We start from the raw sequence: 18867 nt of genomic DNA, 5'->3' as shown, positions 1-18867 counted from the left end.
TGGGCGCCTGCACCCCACATCAGAACACCCGGGTTCAATTTCCAGTCATTGTAGCTTCCTGCTAATGCACACCCTGGGAGGCAGCCAATGACGGCTCAGGTAGTTGAGTGGGTCTCTGCCTGGATTGAGTTCCTGACTCTGAGACATTTGGGAGAATGAACCAGGGAATGGGAAATCTCTCTGTCTCTTTCCCTCTCTACCTTTCAAATACATACAAAATTTTTGAAAAAAAAAAATAGAAATGTGGGGGCCGGTACTGTGGCGCATGTGCCTGTGGTGCTGGCATCCCATATGGACGCCAGTTCTAGTCCCGGCTGCTCCTCTTCTGATCTTGCTCTCTGCTGTGGCCTGGGAAAGCAGTGGGAGACCAGAGGAGGCTTCTGGCTCCTGGCTTCCGATCTGTCCAGCTCTGGCTGTTGGGGCCAGTTGAGGAGTGAATCAGCAACTCTCTGTTTCTTTCTGTCTCTCTGCCTTTCAAGCAAATTAAAACAAAACAAAACAAAAAGACAAGAATTCAGGAGGCTGTGGAAAGTTTTGGTCAAGGAGAATGTCTTCATCAGTTGCTTTAGCAAAATCAAAAAGCTCCAGACTGAAAACCTAAAACATAATTCAAATGCCCCCAATTCCAGTTTCTACCCACTCCTTCGAAATTCCCATTTATAAGTAGGGAAGTCAAAAATGAACTTGTTTTCATTTTCAGTTCACTTCCCTGGCTATAATGAATGAGATATCACACGATTTCACTCCACGCAGGTGTGCGGTTCTGATCAGGGCAACCATAAATAAGCAGGCCGGCACTGCTCACTTTCCTAGCAGGAGTGTGCAGCATCCCCATTAAAGTTCATTGTCATGCAGAAGGTGTTTAAGGCTTCTCTGATTTTATTCCAACAGAAGTAAAATCAGATGGAAGTTCATTGATTCTTTATAGCCACCAAACCCCTAGCAACAAAAACAAAAATGAGGAAGAATTTTTGACCTCAAAAACCTACAGTTGGAGTCACTAAATGTCAGTATAAGGAATAACAGAAAGGAGACAGGTTGATTAAAAACAATTTTAAAAAATTATAGCTGGGGGCCAGCACTGTGGCGTAGAAGGTTAAGCCTCCACCTGCGGTGCTGGCAAGCTATAGGGGCACTGGTTTGAGTCCCGGCTGCTCCACTTCCAATCAAGCTCCCTGCTAATGTGCCTGGGATGGCAGTGGATGATGGTGCAGGTGCTTGGGCCCCTGCACCCATGTGGGAGACATGGAGGAAGCTCCTGGCCAAACTCCAGCCCTTGTGGCCATTTGGGGAGTGAGTCAGTGGATGGGAGACCTCTCTCTCTCTCTCCCTGTCTCTCCCTCTCCCTCTCTGTAATTCTGCCTTTAAAATTAATAAAATAAATATGTTTTAAAAATTAAAGCTGGGCCGGCGCCGCGGCTCACTAGGCTAATCCTCCGCCTAGCGGCGCCGGCACACCAGGTTCTAGTCCCGGTCGGGGCGCCGGATTCTGTCCCGGTTGCCCCTCTTCCAGGCCAGCCCTCTGCTGTGGCCAGGGAGTGCAGTGGAGGATGGCCCAGGTGCTTGGGCTCTGCACCCCATGGGAGACCAGGAAAAGCACCTGGCTCCTGGCTCCTGCCATCGGATCAGCGCGGTGCGCCGGCAGCAGCGCGCCGGCCGCGGCGGCCATTGGAGGGTGAACCAACGGCAAAGGAAGACCTTTCTCTCTGTCTCTCTCTCTCTCACTGTCCACTCTGCCTGTCAAAAAAAAAAAAAAAATTAAAGCTGGATTATTGGGTCAGAGAGAATATACATGGGAATTTTGGTGGATTCTGCCATATTGCCCTTTGAGGAGCTGTACCAATGTAGCTTTTCTATTTATTTGAAAGTTAGAGTTACACAGAGAGAGAAGGAGAGGCAGAGAGACAGGGAGAGAGAGAGAGAGAGAGAGAAAGTCTTCCATCTGCTGGTTCACTCCCTAATTGGCTGCAACGGCCAGAGCTGTGCCAATCTGAAGCCAGGAGCTACGCGCTTCCTCCGGGTCTCCCACATGAGTGTAGGGGCTCAAGGACTTGGGCCATCTTCTGCTGCTTTCCCAGGCCATAGCAGAGAGCCGGAGAGGAAGTGGAGCAGCCAGGACTCGAATCGGCACCCATATGGGATGCCGGAGCTTCAGGCCAGGGCTTTCCCTGCTACGCCACAGCGCCAGCCCCCAGTGTAGCTTTTCACAAGTAATTTATGAGGCATGAAGTCTTACCATCATGGTGTTATTCAACTGCTCCCAGTTTGACAGGTGGAATGAGATATCTTGGTATAGTTTTAGGTTATCTTTATCTTCTTGTGAGTGAGGAGATAAATACAATCATGTAGAATCATCATGTTTATAAACTATTTACATAGTGTGTGTGTATATATATATAGAGAGAGAGAGAGAGTAATCATATTTTTATAGCCTGTGCTCAGTTTTCTATTTTGGTCTTACTGCATTTTAAGAGCTGTTTAAAGAGTTTCCTCTGTAAGATGTCGTTGTCAATGTTGGCCCATTTTACCATTTGTCTTTTGCCTTTGCTTTATGATTTGTAAGTGCAAAATTTTAAACAGGTGGTAGGGCCTGGTGCTGTGGTATAGTCCGTAAAGCCACTGCCTGCAGTGCTGGCATCCCAAATGGGCGCCAGTTCAAGTCCCGGCTGCTCCACTTCCGATCCAACTCTCTGCTGTGGCCTGGGAAAGCAGTAGAAGATGTCCCAAGTCCTTGGGTCCCTGCACTCTTGTGGGAGACCTGAAAGAAGCTCCTGGCTCCTGGCTTCGGATCGGCAGAGCTGCGGCTGTTGCGGCCATCTGGGGAGTGAACCAGGGGATGGAAGACCTCTCTCCCTCTCTCTCTCTCTCCCTCCCTTCCTCCCTCCCTCCCTCCCTCTCCTTTTCTCTCTGTGTAACTCTGACTTTCAAATAAATAAATAAATCTTTAAAAAAAAAAAGCAGGTGGTAACTTTTTATTTTGTATCTCTAGATATTGTGTTTTGGTTTAAAAAGGCTTTCGCCTCTCCCCCCTTTTTATTCCTTCTAGAACTTCTGTGGTTTTATTTTTTACACTTTGAACCCTCGGATCTTTTCTAATCTTTGGATGAACTGATCCTGCTGCACTGTGTGAAGTATAAATCAGACTGTGTTTTCTCCCGGAGAGTTTTTCAACTGTTCCTATGCTCCTACTGAATTAACTGGCTTTTCTCTGCTAAGTTGAGATGCTGCCCTAATTAGAACCGGCCCTAGGCCAGAATTAAGAGAAAAGGCAAATTGCTCTATTAGAAAGAACGATAAATATCTGTGTATATACCAAAGGCCTCAAGGCCACGGAATGGTATGTGGAATATTCCACTTACGCAAACTTGCAGGAGAGGCAGCTTAGCCTAGGAGTTTGACTTGGTCCAAAATAAAGACGGAAGCTTTCCTAGTTGAGTTCCCAAAGAGAGCTCCTGAGTGGAAGACTCCATTATTCAGACAGAGAAATCAAATCTGGCTTCCTATGCACCGGCCAACCCGTGGGCGAACCCTGGGCATCAGCAGATGAGAAGGGAAACTCTGCACGCCCTGGGCCATGCACACGGCATCTCCGTGATGGACAGGGAGGCGCTGGCGGGTGCAGTGCCTTTGGGATCACCGTTCTCTTCCTTAAAAGGGATTTAAACATACGCCCTGTCCAGACATCCCCAATGGAATACAGAAAGCACCGGGATGAGGGGGGCCTGCCTCACTGCCTCACCTCTCCCTAGCAGGCGGGGTCACACTGTCTGCTGCAGGGCCAGGGCTGTTCTAGGTTCACTCCCCAGATGGCTGCAATGGCCGGAGCTTCTTCCAGGTCTCCCACGCAGGTGCAGGGGCCCAAGGACATAGGACATGAGCTATCTTCCATTGCTTTCCCAGGCCATAGCAGAGAGCTAGATCGCAAGAGGAGCAGCTGGGACTAGAACCGGCATCCATATGGGATGCCGGCACTGCAGACCGGGGCTTTAACCCACTGCACCACAGTGCCAGTCCCAAGGTTAGCTTCGTAAGGTTTGAATGTGTCCTCCCTCTGCCTTCCAGGGTGCACTATTCGGAGGAAGCTGGAATCAGAAGCAGAGCTGGAACTCCAACCCAGGGGCTTCAATGTGGGAGGAGGTGACCCACTGTGCCCAATGCCTGCCTCAAACTTACTTTTTAATTCCATTTTCCATGAACTGTTGGCAATGACTGTGTGTATGCACATGGTGTAAGATTACACAGCGTTTTTTTTTTTTTGAGATTTATTTATTTGAAAGGTGGAGTTACAGAGAGGCAGAGAGAGAGAGAGAGAGAGGTCTTCCATCCATTGGTTCACTCCCTAGATGGCCGCCACAGCTGGAGCTGCACTGATCCGAAGTCAGGAGCCAGGAGCTGCTTCTTCTGGGTCTCCCATGCAGATGCAGGGGCCCAAGGACTTGGGGCATCTTCTACTGCTTTCCCAGGCCATAGCAGAGAGCGGGATTGGAAGTGGAGCAGCCGGGACTAGAACCAGTGCCCATACGGGATCCTGGCACTGCAGGCGGTGGCTTTTCTTACCCCAAAGCGTGCATTCTAACATTTTCTACATATGCCTATTATTCACCAAAGATGGCGGCCAATGAACACCATGATTTTGAAACATCCTCAACATCATTAGTCATTAAGGAAATGCAAATCAAAGCCACAATGAGATATCACTTTGCACTCATTAGAATGAAAAAGAAAGATGTTGGCAGAAACATGGTGAAATTGGAATCCTTATAGATTGCTGGTAAGAACATAAAATTAGTACAGCTCCCACAGCGACTGGTTTGACAATTCCAAATAACCCAAATGTGAAGACTATCCAAATGTCCATTAATCATGAATGGACAAACGGGGGCGGGGAGGACTGCGAGGCAGGGGGAAAGCCACCACTTGGGAGGCCCTCTTCCTACAGCAGAATGCCTTCATGGAGTCCTGGCTGCTCTGTGCTTCCAATCTAGCTCCCTGCTAACGTGCCTGGGAGGTTGCTTCCTGCCACCTCCATGGGAGGCCCAGATGGAGCTCCTGGCTCCTGGCTTCAGCCTGGCCCAGCCCTGGCTGTTGCAGGCATTTGGGGAGTGAACCAGCAGGTGGAACCTCTCTCTCTGTATATCTATCCCTCGTTCTCTGTCACTCTGCCTTTCAAATAAATAAATAAATAAATAAATAAATAAATAAATAAATAAATCTTGGGGTTGGTGTTGTGATGTAGCAGGGAAAGCTGCCGCCTGTGACGCTGGCATCCCAAACGCGCCAGTTCTAGTCCTGACTGCTCCATTTCCAAACCAGCTCCCTGCCAATGGCGTGGGAAAAGCAGCAGAGAATGGCCTAAGTGATCGGGCCTCTGTTACCCACCTGGGAGACCCAGAAGAAACTCCTGGCTGCTGGCTTCATCCTGACCCAGCACTGGCCACTGGGGCCATCTGGATGTGAACCAGCAGATGGAAGATTTCTCTCTCTGTTTCTCACTCTTTCTCTGTAACTCTGACTTTCAAAATAGAGATAATAACTCTTTAAAATAAATAAAGAAACCTTTATAAAAACACAAATTGTGGCATATCCATACAATGGGATACTATTTGTCAATAAGAAGGAATAAGTATTAGTACATTTCACGATAAGGGTTAACTTTATTTTTTTAAAGATTTATTTATTTATTTGAAAGTTAGAATTACACGGAGAGAGGAGAGGCAGAAAGAGAGAGAGAGAGAGAGGCAGAGAGAGAGAGAGAAGTCTTCCAACTGGTGGTTCACTCTCTAGTTGGCCGCAACGGCCGCAGCTGTGCCGATCCGAAGCCAGGAGCCAGGAGCTTCTTTCAGGTCTCCTACTAGAGTGCAGGGACCCAAGGGCTTGGGCCATCTTCTACTGCTTTCCCAGGCCACAGCAGAGAGCTGGATTGGAAGTGGAGCAGCTGAGACTAGAACCAGCACCCATATGGATGCCAGCGCTTCAGGACAGGGCGTTAACGCTCTGTGCCACAGCACGAGCCCCAAGGGTTAACTTTAAACATTATGTTCAGATGAAAGAAGCCAGTTGCATAAGACCACGTATTAAATGATTTCATTTTTTATGAAATGTTCAGACTAGGCAAATCCACAGGAGCAAAAAGTTGATTATGGTTTCTAGGGGTAGGGCATGGGCAGTAGGGAAAGTTGAGTGGGAGATGGGTAGTGTGTCCCCGCTTGGGAGCTTGGGGGAAAATGAGAAGTGATTGCAAATGGGCACAGGGTTCTTTTGGGGGCTAGTGAAATGTTTTAAAAGTATATGTGGGGGGTAGGGTGGCACTGTGGTGTAACAGGTGAGGCCACTGCTTGCGGTGCCGGCATCCCATGAGAGCGCCAGTTTGAGTCACGGCTACTCCACTTCCCATCCAGCTCTCTGCTGTGGCCTGGGAGAGCAGTGGAGGATGGCCCAGGCCCTTGGGCCCCTGCTCCCACGTGGAAGACCCAGAAGAAGCTCCTGGCTCCTGGCTTCGGATCTGCACAGCTCCAGCTGTTGCAGCCATGGAGCGGGTGGTGGGGTAGGTGTGTGGTGGAGGGGTAAACCAGTGGATGGAAGATCTCTCTCTCTCCCTCTGTCTGCCTCTGCCTCTCTGCAACTCTGTCTTCAAAATAATAAATAAATCTTTTTTTAAAAAGTCTATGTGGTCCAGCGCCGCGGCTCACCAGGCTAATCCTCCGCCTTGTGGCGCCGGCACACCGGGTTCTAGTCCCGGTCGGGGCGCCGGATTCTGTCCCGGTTGCCCCTCTTCAAAGCCAGCTCTCTGCTGTGGCCAGGGAGTGCAGTGGAGGATGGCCCAGGTGCTTGGGCCCTGCACCCCATGGGAGACCAGGAAAAGCACCTGGCTCCTGGCTCCTGCCATCGGATCAGCGTGGTGCGCCGGCCGCAGTGCGCAGGTCGTGGCGGCAATCGGAGGGTGAACCAACAGCAAAGGAAGACCTTTTTCTCTGTCCCTTTCTCTCACTGTCCACTCTGCCTGTCAAAAAAAAAAAAAGTCTATGTGGTGATGGATGTGTAAGTCTGAGTATACTAAAAACTACTGAATTGTACTGCTTCAATCGCTGAAGTTCGTATGCAAGGTATATCACAAATCTCAATAGAATTGTATAGAATTGTAAGAAGTGCAAAGCGAGGCAGCTGTTGACCTTGTGTTTAGGATGTTATTTAGGATGCCCGCATCCCACTGCATGGTGCCTGGGTTCAATACCTGGCTCCAGCTCTGACTCCAGCTTCAGGCTAATGCAGACCCTGGGAGGCAGCAGGCAATAACTCAAGTAATTGGGTGCCCAGCACCCACATGGAAGACCTGGACTGAGTTCCTGGTTCCTAGCTTCAGCCTGGCCAAACCTTGGTGGTTGTAGGCATCTGGGGAGTGAACCAGAGCAGATGGGAGTTCTGTCAGTCCATCTCTCTCTCTCTCTCTCTCTCTCTCTCTCTCTCTTTCTCTCTCTCTCTCTCTTACCTAAAATGAAAAATCTTGTTGAAAGTGAAAATACATGTTAATGTAACTACAGAGTAAAAATTTAAATCATACAATTAAAAGATCTACAGAAGTTGATCGATCTACAGACTGATTTTGTGACATCTTCAGTAAAGTGACTTTGTTATAAAGAAACGAATGACTACTAACCTTGGCATTTGTTTTAACTGGTAATAATTCTTTACAGATCTGCTTCCCTGGGTCTAACTGGTTGAGTTCACAACACAGTTTTACTTTTCCTTGCTAATGAGCTGCTGTATCAGCTTTTACTGTATACCAAACCATCCCCAAACCCAATGGTTTCAAATAACAATCATTTTGCAGTGGCGTTACAGGTAAGACAGTGGCAAAGAAAGGCCACCTCAGGTCTTGTCTCATGTAGAAGAATTCCCAAGTAGACAAGGCAATGAGCAAAGCAAGATTTATTGAAGTCAGAGACCCCTGCCGCAGCAGCCAGGAGGGGGCTCCAAGAGAGGAAGACCCCAGAGACCGGCTGAAGTGGAGTCTTTTAAGCACAATCTAACGATCAATCATTCAAGAAGGGGGTGCAGGGGGAACAAGACCCATCAGAAGGCTGGAATTGTAGTACTGCCTAGCCTGCTCATGATAAAAAAAAATCCACCTCCCATCAGAAGCGGGGAGAGGTAACTTTATTCTCATGATAAAACTAGAAACTCAGAAGGGTGAGATGCACTTTTGTCTTGCTACAGTCAGCTTCTGGGGAGAAGCAAGCATCTTGTACACTCTTTTATTTATTTATTTGAAAGGCAGAGTTACTGAGAGACAGAGGCAGAGACAGAGACAGAGAGAAGTCCTCCACCAGCTGGTTCACTCCCCAGATGGCCACAATGGCCAGAGCTGAGCTGATCCAAAGCCAGGAGCCAGGAGCTTCTTCGGGGTCTCCCATGCAGGTGCAGGATTCCAAGGACTTGGGTTATCCTCAACTGTTTTCCCAGACCATAGCAGAGAGCTAGATTGGAAGTGGAACAGCTGGGACTCGAACCAGTGCCCACATGGGATGCTGACACTGCAGACTGGGGTTTAACCCTCTGTAGCACAGTGCTGGCCCCTTGTACACTCTTAAAGGGACTCCCCCTTTTCTCATTTCAACAGGGACCTGAACAACCTCCTTACAGTGGGACATCCGCATCTCATATCAGAGTGTTTGGTTCAAGTCCCTGCTCCGGTTTCCATTCCTGCTTCCTGCTCATGCACACCCTGGGAGGCAGCAGATGATGGCTGAAGTACTTGGGTCCCTGTCACCCACATCGCAGGCCAGGGTAGCGGTCTGGACTTCCAACTTCAGCCTAATCCAACCCCAGCTGTTATGGGCATTTGAGGAGGGAACCTAGTGGATGGGAAAGATCTCTGTGTTTTTCTGTCTTTCCAATTAAATAAAAACAACCATTTTGTTTAGCTCGTGAATCACAGAAGCAAGGCAGTTCTGGTCTGGGTTGGCTCAGGTGGTCTCTGCTGGGCCCACCCATGTGCTGTGGTCCCCGGGTCACCCGAGGACCTCACATAGCTTCACTCAAACACCCGGTGGTGGCAGCCTGCAGCCGGGGCTCCTTGGTTTTCCACCCCGCGGTTGCTCATGCTCCAGTAGCTCAAGCTAGCTCAGGCTCTTCCATACGGTGGGCTGCAGAAAGAGAAGGCCAACTCCAGTGACCCAAGTCTCTGCTTCTGTCGCATTCACTAAGGCTGCATGTATGAAAGCAGACCAGGAGGCCAAAGAGCCTTGATAGCATCTGCCAGAAATGTGATGTACGCTGGAAAGTCTCTGGGTATGGAGTAACATTTTGCACTGTTACTGAGTTTGCGCAACACATTCTGAAATTGGATATGTTTGAGGGTCACCTTGTTATTTGTTATTCCTTCTGTAAAGGCATCATCCAGCACCCCCTCCCAATTCATACACAAGGCCTAGTGATTTTCAAAGAAAGGAGGTATTGTGGCAAGTTAAATGAAGGAATAGGTAGGTAGGTCAGGTGCCTGTTGTAATGAGAAGAGGGAGGGTCCCTTGGAAGTGAACAAGAGGGGTTGGTGCTGTGACATAGTGGGTTGGGCCTCTGCCTGCAGTACCACCTGCGCCAGCATCCCATATGGGTGCCAGTTTGCATGTTCCGGCTGTTCCTCTTCTGATCCAGCTCTCTGCTGTGGCCTGGGAAAGCAGTAGAGGATGGGCCAAGTGCTTGGGCCCCTGTGCCCACGTGGGAGACCTGGAAGAAGCTCCTGGCTCCTGGCTTCTGGATCCACTCAGCTCTGCCCGTTGCACTCATTTGGGGAGTGAACCAGTGGATGGAAGACCTTTCTCTCTGTCTCTCTCTATCTCTGTCTATCTCCCTACCTGTCAAATGAATAGATAAAATCTTTTTAAAAATATATGTATTTAAAAGTATACAAGATGCTTGCTTCTCCCCAGGAGCTGCCTGTGTGTGTGTGAGTGTGTGTGTGTGTTTAGATTTATTTATTTGACAGTCAGAGTTAACACATAGATGGAGAGGCAGAGAGAGAGGTCTTCCATCCAGTGGTTCACTCCCCAATTGGATGCAATGGCTGGAGCTGAGCTGATCTGAAGCCAGGAGCCAGGAGCTTCTTCTGGGTCTCCCACACGGGTGTAGGGGCCCAAGGACTTAGGCCATCTTCTACTGCTTTCCCAGGCCATAGTAGCGAGCTGGATTGGAAGTGGAGCATCTGGAACTCGAACCAGCACCCATATGGGATGCCGGCACTGCAGGTGGAGGATTCACCCACTCACTGTACCACAGTGCCGGCACCAGGAAGTTTCTGACTTAAAGAAACGTTGCTTTGCTCACTGCCTTTTCTGTATGGAAATTCTTCTACCTAAGACAAGAACCGAGGTCATCTTCTTGGTTGCCGCTCTCCCCGTAACAGTAGGTTACACGTAACACCTCTAACTCCCCGGAACACACACCAGTCACCGTGCACTAGGAAAGCGGAGGGCCCACCAAGCCTCTGTAGCAGCTCGGGCTCGTGACTGTCACTACTGGCTGCGTTGCGTCGGCATCCTGACGTCCCGAGCATCTTTGCATTGCCGGGTCTCAGTGCTTCTCTCTTGCCCCGTCCTTCTTTTTGTCCAGAGTCAGATTCAGGTCGTCCTTTCGTGCCTGGATTAGCCCTGTGCCCTCTTCACGGGTCTCCTAGCCTCTGGGGCTTCTCCTTGCTCCACTCGGTTATGCATCTCCCTGTTAGACTCATCTCCCTTGGACTGGCCCTTGCTAAGTGGACAAACCACTATCCAGTATCTACACCCATACTCTTTTTTTTTTAAAGGCAGATCCTTTTTTTAAAAAAAAATAGATTTATTTATTTATTTGAAAGCCAGAATTACACAGAGAGAGGAGAGGCAGAGGGAGAGAGAGAGGTCCTCCATCCAATGGTTCACTCCCCAATTGGCCACAATGGCCGGAGCTGCACTGATCCGAAGCCTGGAGCCAGAAGCTTCTCCCAGGTCTCTCACGCAGGTGCAGAGGCCCAAGGACTTGGGCCATCCTCCACTGCTTCTCCAGGCCATAGCAGAGAGCTGGATCAGAAGTGGAGCAGCCAGAACTCAAACCAGCACCCATATGGGATGCTGGCGCTTCAGGCCAGGGTGTTAACCCACTGCGCCACAGCACTGGTGCCTATACCCATACTCTTTAAAATCCCACAAAAGTAATAGTTCATTCGTGTAGGTGAGGCTCTCCAGAGAATATTTCTTTGAGGGGGGAGAGGAAGTGGTTAATGATAGATAGCTCTTTGCTTGTATAATCTCACCGAATGCCAACAAGAATGCTCACAAGTAGGGTTATTATTATCCCCACTGAGACAGAGCTTTAAGCAACTTGCCCCTGTGCCCCTAGGGACTGGTGGGAGGGAGTTGTCTGCACAGGATTTATGCTCCCAAGCTCCACCCACGACTGTGCTACAGCAGGTGCAAGGATGAGCTTTGGAATTTGGAAGCGCAGGGTCAAGAGCCTCATTTGAGTAAGCTTTTTGGGGTCTGAGATGTACTTTCCATCTTCCACCCCCTGTTCACCTACCAAAAAGGCCTTACTGTCTGAAAGCTCTGCCCAGAACCATGCTCCACCACATGCTGTGCCCTGGTTCTCAGAGCCCTTCACCAATTCCCTTACGGTTTGTGCACGCTCACCTTATTTCCTTGCCTGGATATATGAACATAGACCCATCGGTTTTTTTTTGTTTGTTTGTTTTTTTTTTTTTTTTTTTTTTAATATTCAACATGGCGCTGGGCAGAGCCCTTTGGTAGTAGACCAATCTCCATAGGTATTATCGATCATAGTAGTGATGCGTGCAGAGCCAGCGTCCAAGCGTCCAGGCATGCAGGAGGGAGCATGCGGGAGGCAGCCTCATTTCGCCCGAAGCAGAGGCCTCCCCGTGGGGCTGGGGAGAGCTGGGGGAGGACCTGCAGGGTTAGGGGGTCCGCCCTGGACCAAAGGGCGGGATGCGAGGTGGGTCCCAGAGACAGAGCCCAGAGCCTCCCTCCGGGAAAACGGTCTTCCCTCCCGTAGGTCCCTTGGTCCCTTCCAAAGCTTTCCTCACCCGCTGCTGTCACACTCCCCGGCCTCGCCCCAGCCGGGTCCGCGTATTAACCCCGCCTTCCTCAAACACAGCCCACCACGCCCACGGCCTCGCCCGCCCCGCCCCCTCCGCAGCCTGGCCCCGCCCCAACACCAGCCACGCCCACTCACTCTCAGCCCCCGCCCACATTAGCTCCGCCCGCGGCCCCCGCTTCTCCCCGCCCACAAACCTTCTTCCGGGTGCGCGAGGGCGGTGCGGCGGCGGCGGGGGCGGGGTCGTCCTCACCCGGAATGAAAACAAACAGCGGCCGTCTCATCCGGGCACTCGGCAGGTCGCGGCGGGCGCGGCGGTGGCGCAGGTGAGGCTGGGCGTTGCCGACGCCGGCCTCCGCGGCGCCTCTTGGCAGTCTCCGGTCCTTGGCAGTCTCCGGTCCTTGGCACAAGCCGACGCCTCTCCCGGCCGGGCGGGCCGCGGCTGCAGCGGCGGAGGTGAGCGGCCCTTCGGGGCGCCCGGCCGCGGCCGAGGGCGGCTGTTCGGGGCCCTGGGTTTGCGTTGGGTTCGGCGGGGGTGGCGGGTCTTTAAAACCAACAGATGGTCTTGTTTTATGGGGACACAGGGATTATTATGTATACATATGATTAGCCTAACTAGCCTTCGATTCATAGCGCTTGCTCCGAGTGTGCCATTTGGGATTTATTTGCGATTGAAAGCCGGGTTTTCTTGGCTACTTGGGAGGAAGCGCGCGGTATCTCCCTTGACAGCGGGTTCTGCGTTTCTCACCTCCTTTTCGTGCTCTTATCTCTGAACACGAGAATCTTCCACTTCTTATTCTCGTGGGAGAAAATGTAAAAATGTATTTTTGAGTGTGCATATATAGTTGAAAAGCTCTGGTTGAAAGTACGGTCCGGGGAGTCGTTATGAAAGTGAAATTTAAAGAATTGGTGTATCACGTTTCGGTTTCAGTTTGCAGAATTTCGGCTTTCCGTGGTTACGTGGGACGTTGTGTGGCGTCCGTGAAACTTTTTCAGTTCCCAATTTGAAAGCCGAATATTGATGTGTTACGCTTTTCCTTTTGACTTAACATGTCATCACTGTGTTTTGTAAGTTTCAAGACTGTGTCAGTGTTTTCTAGACATTAGGTACCGTGCAGTGTAGCCCCTGAGCTGCTGACTTGCTTCCTGGGGTGGATGACCGGGTTTTTTAGGGTCTTACCAGGCGCAGGTGTGGCTGGGGTCGCTGGGGGCCCTGTGTTCAGCCTTTCCCACCCTTGGCGCCAGTAAGCAGCCGGTGGACATACTCTCCCCCATCCCCACCCGTAGGGCTGCAGAGATGTTGTATTCAGAATTTCTGCACAGGCTAATGAGTAGCGCGTAAAGCGGCCCTAGTTGTGACTGAAAGACTAATGCTTCTAAGCACTAAGGTGCTTCGCCCACGGGGAAGCAGTCAGCTTGAGTCTGGGATCCTCCCGTGGTCTCCACGGTGCACACAGCGCTCTGCTGGACCGTGTTCCTTCCTCGCTGTCCTGATTACCCTATTTCTCACCGTCAGCGGATACCAAATAGATTCAGATTTTCTTGTGAAGGTTTTTATTTTATTTAGCTTTTTCTGGAGGGACTGGTGTTGTGCAGCAGGTTAATCCACTGCTTGCGACGCTGGCATCCCATATTAGAGCGCCAGCTGCAAGTCCCAACTGCTTTGCTTTGATCTAGCTCCCTGCTACAGTACCTGGGAGGCAGCAGGGGATGGCCCAAGTACGTGGGAGACCAGGGGGAGTTCCCAGCCCCTGGCTTTGGTCAGACCTGGCTATTGCAGCCTTTTGGGGAGTAAACCAGAAGATGGGAAAAGAAATCTTCTCTCTCTGTCTCCCTTTCCCTCCCCTTCCCTCTCTGTTGCTCTGCCTTTCAAATAAATAGATGAATTTGTGAAAGTTTTTTATTTGTGGAATACACTTAATCTACCACACTTGATTTAAAAGTTGGGGAATTGGGTCTTGAAGGATGTGGAATACTGGAGTTACCTGTATTTTATCAACTCATAATTTTTTCCACTCTGTAGAACTTGTCCTCACCAGTCAGGAAGCTGGACTTGGGACTAGAGCTGGATTGAACCAGGCACTCTGGTGTGGGACATGGACGTCTTAACTCCTGGGCCAAGCCTCTGGCCTCCAAAACATTTTATATTATATATGTGACATATACACTTAAGTTCAATTGATGTATATTTCAATGTATAGATATATATAGTCTAAAAGTCTGGAGCAAGGTAAAACCTTATTAGTAATTTAGATTGAGTGAGGAGTGGGGAAGAGCTTTGCTTACTGTACAGAACAGCTCACCATAGTAGGCAGTTTATATGCATTTTTAAGTGTGGTGTGGCATTTTATTAATGTACGGTTTTGTTTCAAGGATGGCGCAAAAGAAATATCTTCAAGCAAAACTGACCCAGTTTTTAAGGGAAGACAGGATTCAACTTTGGAAACCTCCATATACAGATGAAAATAAAGAAGTTGGTTTGGCATTAAAGGTATTTTTATTTAAGATATAAATAATTAACAGTGATGTCTGCTTGTCTTTCAAATAATTAATTTTTTTTTGACAGGCAGAGTTAGAGAGAGAGAGAGACAGAGAGAAAGGTCTTCCTTCCTTTGATTCACCCCCCAAATGGCCACTACGGCCGGCACTGCGCCGATCTGAAGCCAGGAGCCAGGTGCTTCCTCCTGGTCTCCCATGTGGGTGCAGGGCCCAAGCACTTGGGCCACAGCAGAGAGCTAGCCTGGAAGAGGGGCAACCGGGACAGAATCCGGTGCCCTGACCGGGATTAGAACCTGGGGTGCCGGCGCCGCAGGTGGAGGATTAGCCTAGTGAGCCGTGGCACCAGCCAATAATTACAGTTTTTTAAAAAGAATCTTAATTAACAGTGTCATGTAAGTCTCTCTGGTAAATAAGATTCTGAAGTCACCAGAAGTTGCCAGGAAGGATCGGGCCGACACTTGGCATAACTGAGAGAGTAAGTGATGAGCGCACACTCACTTTTTACTAGGAGCTGACAAGCTTGTTTACTAATGTTTTATTCATGAGAATGTTACTCAAGTTCTCATGCATATACTGTCTTTAACACCTCCACAGCATGACATACAATTATTCATGTGATGTTGACTTGTTAGTCCAGGTGCTGGGAACTTAGCACGCTGTGCTGCTAGGGTGAGTGTCTGGTCTGCTCTCGGTGCTCGCTGCTGTCATCCTCTGTAGCAGTATAAAGCGGTGGCTCCCCTCCCTGGCATCAGGGTTCGTTTTTCCGAAATGTGTTTTTCTAGCAATTATGCCTTAGTTTAGTTTTTTTTTTTAAGAAACACAATTGACTTTGACCTTTTTTGTCTTTTTTTTTTTTTTTTAAGATTTATGTATTTATTTGAAAGACAGAATTACATAGAGAGGAGAGAAAGAGAGAGGTCTTCCATCTGCTGGTTCACTCCCCAAATGGAGGCAACAATCTGGCTGGGCCAGGCGCTTCTTCCGGGTCTCGCATGTGGGTGCAGGGGCTCAAGCACTTGAGCTCCTCTGCTGCTTTCTCAGGCCATTAGCAGGGAGCCGGATCGGAGTATAGCAGCCGGGACTTGAACAGGTGCCCATATGGGATGCCGGCACCGCAGGCTGTGACTCTAATCCTCCTTAATTTTTTGTCAGAAATGCTGTTATTTTATGGCAAAGTGATTTTTTAAAAGCTGAAGTTTGCCTACTTTTCTAAGCAGAAACACTCATTTTTGACAGAAATCTATCATATTGGAATGTCTTAGGATGTCCATCTCTACTTTCTGGGCCTGGGTATCCTGAGCATGATGTAACATTTTTGAGGGTCTGGGGACTGTCATGAAGGGGTTTAATTGCCCTGAAGATGACAAAGCTGTGGCAGGATCTTAGTGTATGTACAAATGATGTACACATTTTCTGTGTCTCTTATTTGACAGGCTGCTCAACTTTTTATTTTTGCAACCCACCTTCTGGCCTTCGATTCCCAGAAACTAGGAGGTGACGTGATAAGAAAAATATTTGATTTTTGCCCTCAGATTTTTGGGTGGTAAGGGTGATAAGAGCATTTTATGTATTTTTTTTAAAGATTTATTCATTTTAGAGGCAGAGTTACAGAAAGAGAGGAGGAGAGATGGAGATCTTCCATCCACTGGTTCACTCCCCAAATGGCTACAAAGGCCAGAGCTGGGCCAATCTGAAGCCAGGAGCCAGGAGCTTCTTCTGGGTCTCCCACATGGTTGCAGGGACCCAAGCACGTGGGCCATCTTCCACTGCTTTTCTAGGCCATTAGCAGGGAGCTGGGTTGGAAGTGGAGCACCCAGGACTTGAACCAGTGCTCATATGGGGTGCTGGTGCTGCAGGCGAAGGCTTCACCTACTGTGCCACAGCACTGGTTCTGGGCATTTTACGTTTTAATGAGGCTTGCTGGCCTCTGTATAGCTTCAGGATGGGGCTCAATTGGGTGCTTGGGGCTTTGAGCTCCACCTCCCAACTTCTGGGAAGGGGCGGGCCTAGTTAATCACCAGTGGTGGTGGTGTAATCAGTCATGCCTGTGTAAGTCATCAGGCCTCCATAAAAACCCCTAAGTGAGGGAGCTGCGGAGCTTCCAAATTGGTGAACACATCCACATGCCAGGAGGGTGGTGCACCTCGGTTGGACAGGGAACCCTTCCAGGCCTCACCTTAGTACCTCTTCAGCTGAGGGCTCATTTGTATTCTTTAGAATAAACTAGAACAGTAAGTTTAGCATTTCCCTGAGTTGCTGTAGCAAAGTATTGAACCTGAAGTGGGTTTTCAGGAAGCCTTGACTTTGTAGTCAGGTCAACAGAATTGTGGGTGACTTGGGGACCGGCTGCTTGGCAACAGGTGCCTGAGGTAAGAGTGTGCGTTGGGACTGATGAGCCTGTAACCCTGTGGAATCTAATGCTGTCTCTGGGTAGTTAGTGTCAGAGTTGAATCGTAGCACATCCATTCAGGATCAGAATCGGGTGGTGTCAGGAGAGAGGAAATAAAGCCACTCACTAGGTAATTAGATTTTCTAGAAAATTATTTTTAAAATTTATTTTGAAAAATATTGTATTTTCTGGTAGTAAAAATAATGTATGTTCCTGGGTTGAAATGATGTACACATTGAGGATCCCCTGTTTGAAACGCTTGGGACCAAAAGTGTTTCTGATTTCAGGTTTTTGGGTTTCAGAGTATTTGCATAGACTTTACCAGTTGAGCATCCCTAATCCAAAAATCCGAAATCCAGAATGCTCAAAATCTGAAAATTTTTGAGTATCACGTTGACACTTAACAAATGTTGGATTTCAGATTTCAGATTTCAGATCACAGGTGTTTTACGTGTGTGTACAGTCACGCATCACTTAACGAGGGCTTGTTCCAAGAAACGGAATGTTAGGTGGTTTTATCTCTGCATGAACATCATAAAGTGTACTTAACAAACCTAGATGGTGTAGCTTACTACAACGAACAACGCGGGATTAAATCCAGCGCTGGAGAACATGGTGTGGTCAGGCAGCATAGTAAACTGATTACGAGGCTGCTGCCGGCAGAGCACAGCTTAGGTTGTAGAGTGTGCTTTGTCAGAAGCAGGACACTCAAATGGCGCTAAGTAGTGCAGTACGGTCAACACGTAAGTCAGCGGCACAGCTGTTTACTATCAAGTCTTATATGCCGTGCATAATAGTATGTGTTCTGCTTTTAAATGACCGGCTTGTTCCACGAGTGTCACAAACCTGTGTGTAATTGTATGTGTTCTGCTTTTAAATGACCGGCTTGTTCCACCAGCATCACAAACGTGTGCGTAACGCTTTGCGCCACCGCATCACAAACGCTGTGATGTCAGCAGGCTGAAGGAGCTTTCAGCTCCGTTATGATCCTGCGGGATCACTGTCGTCGCTGTCGGACGAGCAGTTCATCGCTGACCACCGCGTCCTTAGGCAGTGTGGGAGCGTAGTCAAACGTAGGAAGGATACATTTCTGAAAACACTTTAAATATCAGCATTAAAGTTATTATGCATAGGCTTGTATTATTTTAAAAATAAAATACTCTGATTTGTGTTTTGTAACTTTATATATCTTTTACATTTTCCTTATCGTAAACATACACTTTTACCATCATTTTTAAGTGCTACATAATATTGCTTTCTAAGTGTAATGAAACTGTGGAATTAGGGTTTTTTGGAGTGTTTTTGTTTTATGAGATGTGTAATGAGACATCAGGTCTCAAATGCAAATATTCTTTTTTTTAAAGATTTATTTTATTTATTTGAAATACAGAGTTACAGAGAGAGGTAGAGACAGAGAAGTCTTCCATCCGCTGGTTCACTTCCCAGGTGGCCACAATGGCCGGTGCTGCGCCGATCCGAAGCCAGGAGCCAGAAGCTTTTTCTGGGTCTCCCACAGAGGTGCAGGGGCCCAAGGACTTGGGCCATCTTCTACTGCTTTCCCAGGCCATAGCAGAGAGTTGGATCATAAGAGGAGCATCCGGCACTAGAACCGGCACCTATATGGGATGCCGGCGCTTCAGGCCAGGGCGTTAACCTGCTGCACCACAGCGCCAGCCCCAAATGCAAATATTCTTTGTGGGGAGGAAACATAGTGTCTTCATGTGACAGCTGGTTTACATCCTTTTGGAGGCCCCTTACATCTTCTGGGGCTTCCTTCTCAGTCTGGAGGCTCTTCCTAGAAATAATTCTTTAACCGGTAGGAATGCTTAAAAGTTTCTCCATGAAGAACATTACTTGAGCGGGCTGGCGTTGTGGTGCTGTGGGTTAAGCCGCCACTTGGG

General features: G+C 48.9%; 1 protein-coding gene across 2 annotated transcripts in view; it reads left to right on the top strand.

Moving 5' to 3' along the window:
- Positions 1-12321: 12321 nt before the first annotated feature.
- NUB1 (negative regulator of ubiquitin like proteins 1) overlaps positions 12322-18867 on the top strand; it is a 32773-nt gene continuing 26227 nt past the window's right edge. The window contains exons 1-2 of one of the 2 annotated variants that reach the window (XM_089299510.1): positions 12322-12404; positions 14452-14569. In XM_089299510.1, the coding sequence (XP_089155636.1) occupies positions 12337-12404; positions 14452-14569 (186 nt within the window). In that variant the 5' untranslated portion in view covers positions 12322-12336. Of the gene's footprint in view, positions 12535-14451; positions 14570-18867 lie in introns of both variants that reach the window. The other variant, XM_002715058.6, reaches the window with a different exon arrangement.

Source organism: Oryctolagus cuniculus, chromosome 7, assembly GCF_051225735.1.
Source record: "Oryctolagus cuniculus isolate XC-2025 breed Fujian yellow rabbit chromosome 7, ASM5122573v1, whole genome shotgun sequence".
NCBI classification, from domain to species: domain Eukaryota; kingdom Metazoa; phylum Chordata; class Mammalia; order Lagomorpha; family Leporidae; genus Oryctolagus; species Oryctolagus cuniculus.
The sequence above is the reverse complement of the archived record's forward strand: the minus strand, read 5'-3'. Positions and strand labels throughout refer to the sequence as shown.